The 5,551-nt window shown below is 38.0% G+C and overlaps 1 protein-coding gene across 1 annotated transcript; it reads right to left on the bottom strand.

Moving 5' to 3' along the window:
• Positions 1–624: 624 nt before the first annotated feature.
• LOC102779471 (gap junction Cx32.2 protein-like) lies at positions 625–4,739 on the bottom strand. The gene is made up of 3 exons (XM_006796276.3): positions 4,709–4,739; positions 3,276–3,359; positions 625–2,819 (listed from the first exon to the last, which is right to left on the bottom strand). The coding sequence occupies exon 3, from the start codon at positions 2,808–2,810 to the stop codon at positions 2,040–2,042; it is 771 nt and encodes a 256-aa protein (XP_006796339.2). The 5' UTR covers positions 2,811–2,819; positions 3,276–3,359; positions 4,709–4,739; the 3' UTR covers positions 625–2,039.
• Positions 4,740–5,551: the final 812 nt, after the last annotated feature.

The raw sequence follows: 5,551 nt of genomic DNA, 5'->3' as shown, positions 1-5,551 counted from the left end.
AAAGGCCTTTATTTATAAATATTCAGTTTTAAGTGAACCTAAAAAGTTATGTATATATTTTTTCAGCTTTTTGTTAGCATTGTTTTAGCCTATTATGTGAAAATATGTGTTCTTGAACACATATTTTCAAACATATAATGTAGACTGCAATCAATTAAAAAAAAATCTTATTCAGAGCATATTTAGTCATGTTTAACTAGCACCTGCAACAAGAGATAAGGCCTTGATTATACTTTCTGCAAGTTAGCTAGGGTCAACTTGGGTTCACGTCTGCAAAAAATTTATCATCACACAATGAGCATGGAGTTTATGTGACTACGCAGACTGGTCCACAGAGACGTTATATTACAAAGGACAAACTGTGTAAGCGACCCAGACACCGATCATCAAGCATACTTCAAAGAAATATAAGAGGAATGACTACTCTGCCATTGTGCCCTTTAGCTATCCCATCAACACTGTATAATTAAGGCTTACTACATGGGTCAGTGCTAATACATGGGAGCCAAGATTTAGAACTGGCTAACAGTATGCTGCTCCTGAACTTTGCTGACTTGTATTTTTAAAATGTGCACCATTTCCAATACCAGGACCAACTTGACACATAGCATTTCAGTGTTTGATTGATTGATGGTTTATTTAGAGCACATGCATACATATATACAAAATGGAGCATTTACTCCCACCCCCTTCACATATTTATAGCTCAGTCATGTAGTTATGTAGCTGCTTCCTGAGTATATGTAATACACATTAACAACAATATATAACAGTGATGATTTGTAACATTGAAAACACCTCTTGTCATTTAATGACCCCTCTCATCCCTGTCATGAACTTTTAATAATTTTGACTGTAAAAATAAGAAGTTTGTATGAAGAGGATATTGAACTTTATGTGTAATACCAATTGTCCTTTTTTTGTAATATGAAAAGCAAATTTAGTGTATTTTTATAATTATTTCCCCGTACCTCTACACAACAAGTTAAATACGGGAGAATTACAGAACAACACAAAATCCAGAGAGAATTATAATCTAGAACCTGTTTAACTTTGTTCATGATTGAGGTGCTCTTGGACACTTTGTTTTGTTTTTTGCTGTTAGATGAAAGTTGAAGTAAATGACAGAGAGGAGTGAAAGAAGCCATCTATGTCCACTGTGAGCGACCATCTTTGAACAGAGGCGGTGGTTTACGACACCAACTGTCTGCCATCTATAATCCAGTTTTGAGTTCCCTCCCCAGACGCCTTTACACCCACTCACATCCTGGGCCATCTGACCTCAGGAATTCCCATGATAAGTTGGGGCCAGGTTTCACAAAGAGCTCACCCAAAACCCTGGCTGATTGGGACCCACACCCAGTTTCACACCTTGGCTCAGGCGATTAGAGGATCATCAGGGGGTCCTTTTGTCCCTCTGTGGGGGGATACTCCCACTAGGTTTAAATCTGGGACTCCACACCATTTGACCTTAAAACTGAAGAAGCTTCTCGGATGAGAGGTGAAACGTCTTCAAGCAACTTAAAGAAGTCCAGACGCTTTTCTTTGCAAGCTCCTTTGACTACAATGACCTGGATGACTGAGAACCTTCACAGACATATAAATTAAATGACCAAATAACAGATATTAGAATCCCAACATTTTTGCAAATGACATTTGTAGATCATATTCAAGAGAAGGTTACGTTTCTGGTTTTCCGGTTGAAAATTGACGCGCAACATGGGAATGTAGTGTACATGTCAGGTGTGTGCTTGCTTAGCCATGATAACCCCTAACTACTAGTAACTACTCCTACTTTTAAAGATAGATGGATCAGTATGTGAGTGTTTAATACTGGCAGTTTATAACTTTGAATATGAGCACATCTCATTTTCAGTAGTTTCTGCATTTAACATCGTTGGCTGTCTATGTACAATTTGACCAATGGGGTTGATTTATTTTAAACCTGAAATAAGATGTAAAATTCAAATGAAGATGTTGAGTGATGTTGTAACTAACGATAGTGACCTATGTCAATGTTTACGTCAGCTCACTGTCTTTCAACACCATGTAACTCTCTCAGTTGAATTGGGGTTTGGGTTGTTGAGATTGAATCCCTCTGGTGGAATGGAGCTGCTGATCCTTCTTTTCCTCTCCTTTATCTTTGAGATCATCAGGTAAAATATCTCCACAATGTTTAAAATGACAGAAAACACAGCCATTGCTAACATGAAGATAATAAAGACGCTTTTCTCTGTGGAGCGACTAATGAAGCAGTGTACCTCTGTCTTACATGGGTCCTTGAAACAAGAAACCTTATTTGGCATAAGTATGAAGCCATAGAGGTAGTACTGTCCTACAATGAATGCTACTTCAAGCAAAATCTTGAACAACAATTGAAACGTGTAGCTGACCAGCAAGGTGCCTTTGAGGTGCACTTTGCCATGTTCATTTGAATACTTGGGGGCTTTAATCATCTCCTGCTTTTTCCTTTTTTCCTCCAGGCGTCTTCTCCGTTTGTTATCTTTACGAATCACTAGTAAGACGTGGCCCAGATAGATGAGCGTTGGCGTGGAGACAGTGAGAATCTGGAGCACCCAGAAGCGTGTATGAGACAAAGGAAAGGTGTGATCATAGCAAGAATTCTTGCATCCAGGCGTTAGGATGTTACACTTCATGTTTGATTGTTCGTCTCCCCATATTTTATCGACACCAGCTGCCAGAATGAAGATCCTAAAGAGAAAAAGAACACTCATCCAGACCTTTCCCAAGAAGGTGGAGTGAAACTGCACCTTGTCTAACAAATCAGACAGAAAGGACCACTCCCCCATAATGGCAGCCTTTAAGAGAGAAAACAAAACACAACAATGAATATGCAGTTGTGTGACAAAAGTCCATCTCGAGAAAAAGACGAGCAATATATAGTCATATTTGAAACTGGGTGGATTATTTAAGGTGATATAGTCATACAAATTTCAATCAAATTTATGCTGAACAATGATGGCTCATTCAGGAGTTACATTTATTATTATACTAATACAATTATGAATACTGCTTATTGATCATTCACCCTCCACTTTATAATACAACCCATGACTTCTACATTACCACGTATATTTTTCTGAATTTAGGCTTCTCAATTCTCATTAGCTAAAACTTGAACAAGGGAGTAATTGGCATGCTTTAATTAAACATATAATATTACATATATAATACAATATTTATATATACATGTGTCTCTGTATATAAACATATAATTTGTAAAACTTAAATATAATTTTTAAATAAATGATTACTTTTTGTGCAATTCAAATGAAAAGAATATGCTGCCTTCAAGGTTGTCCTGAAGCCAAAGTCCTCCTGTTGGAAGCTAGCTCCACCTGTAATCACAAAAACTGAAAATTACAATTACAAATTTTGAAACTGTCAAATAGGCAGAATGGAGAAGACTGACACTTTTTGAAGTAAAAGGAGTTCTGACTGATTACAACTTTATGTCCATGGCTCTTTCCTTACTCGCCATCGCTCTTGTTGTGTTATGCTAAGTTGCTGGGAAACAGCGCTGTCTCCACTCTGTATGCATGATGAGGTGAACACTTTGTATTGTGGATGTGCATGCCTTGATATTTTAAATAAATATACTGACAACATAAGCAATTAAGCACTACAATTATTATGCAGTAAAGAATGTGATAGCCTAGGATCCTCTTCTCACCAACTCTCTGCATGTCCTCCTTCACTACATCCATGAATCTTCTTTGTGAGTTTACTCTTTTTTTCCTCCCGTGCCTGGCAACTCAGCTGTCCCCCAATATACTATTTTCTAATCTTTTCCATCCAGATCACAACCATTTAAAACCCTAACATCTTCAACTCTGCCACCTCCAGTTTTGTCTCCTCTCTTTTTGTTAGTGCTTCCATCTCCAAACCGTACATCACGGCAGATCTCAAAACCATCCTCCTGTCACAAATCACCCCTGACACTTGACTCGACCCACTCTAGCCTGCCTGGCTTCCTCTCTTGCTCACTGTCTTTTGTTTGGACGGCTGAACCCAGGCATGTAAATTCATCTACCCACACTATTTCTCCTCCTTACATGTTCACCTTTCGTCCTCTCATTTACATACATATATTCTGTCTTGTTTCTACTGAATTTCATTCGTCCTCTCTCCCAGAGCATACCACCACTCCTCCAGGCTCTTTTCCACCTGCTCCCTACCCTCATAATGATGTCTGTTACCTGTATAGTTCACAGAGACTCCTACCACACCTCATCAGTTAATCTGTCCTTTATCGCTGCAGAAAAAAAGGGCTTAGAGCCAATCCCAGATGTAATCCAACCCCACTCTTCATACATATCCTGTAGCACTATCACATGCTTCTCTGCTACTCCTGACTTCCTCATGTCATGTTCCTCTTTTGGCACCCAATCATAGGCTTTCTCCTGATCCACCAAGAGACAGTGAAATGTCATTTACTGCCGCAGATATTTCTTTGCTGATAGTAACCAAACTAATGTAAGGGAGTAAAGAAGGATGTTATAAAGGTTTTCGATTCTGAATTACATCGACAGTATCCGATCGTGTGTATGTGTGAAGTCCGGTTAAAATTGAATTCCTGAACACTATCAAATATAATCACAGAATTAAATTCTGTTTTCATAATACAAACTAAGATTAAGTTTCATTTATACAAAATTGACTTTTCTTGTTTTGAAAACTTTCCTACCTTGCTAAGAGTCCTCTCCAGTCCAGTCAGTTCTTGGGTTGTAACTCAGATTATTCTCACTTCCTTGTTATAATTCAGGCTAATCTTGCTAAATCATCAGATTCCTCCCTGTTCTGTCTGACTGTCCCACCCACACTCTTTACTGATGTCACTACTGTCACCCAATTATAATGACAGGGACAGCTTCACCATTTTCATCCAGTTTGGAGTGGCTAACCAACAGCAATTATAATTATTAACAACATGGTAATGTATCATATTCATATTATTTCGCTAAAAGGATGTAAGCTGTGCAGTATATTTTAACAATACCTCATTAAAAATAATTTAACCTGGTTTTTAGCCTGAATAATTGAAACAAACTGGAAAACTTAAACATAACTTTTGCTTTATCGTGCCGAATGTCACCATTTGGTTACAGCACATAAATATTAGTTTTGCAATATTTTTTCATGAATCCTGTTTCTTTTACTTTGTGAGTTATCAGCAAACTGAGATTTTAGTAAACTGGATCTGATACTACGGGCAGTTTTTGAATGAAGAATACAGTGAGAACATTTTCAGTCCATTCAGTAATTAATTTTCCATTAAAGCTGCATTACATTGGCCGTTAACAAGAGATCGTAGTGCACCATTTTATAAATGTTAGTGTTGGTGTTAATGCTTGTGTGGAGGGAGACAGAAACACGCTTCTGTTTGCACATATGTAATGATCAGCTCTACGCAGAAGGCTGAAGTAAAGTTCAGCTAAATAATTATTACCATTACAGTAAAGTTAGTTGGACACTGAGCAGTTCCAGTGACTTTTCTGTTTCTGCCTCATCTTCAGCTGCCTGCTGCAGG

The sequence above is a fragment of the Neolamprologus brichardi genome, chromosome 15 (genome assembly GCF_056152115.1).
Source record: "Neolamprologus brichardi isolate AB-2024 chromosome 15, ASM5615211v1, whole genome shotgun sequence".
Classification (NCBI taxonomy): Eukaryota; Metazoa; Chordata; class Actinopteri; order Cichliformes; family Cichlidae; genus Neolamprologus; species Neolamprologus brichardi.
The sequence above is the reverse complement of the archived record's forward strand: the minus strand, read 5'-3'. Positions and strand labels throughout refer to the sequence as shown.

Coding starts and splice junctions, on each gene's coding strand:
- LOC102779471 (XM_006796276.3), bottom strand. CDS start 2,810: ATGGGGGAGTGGTCCTTTCTGTCTGATTTGTTAGACAAGGTGCAGTTT.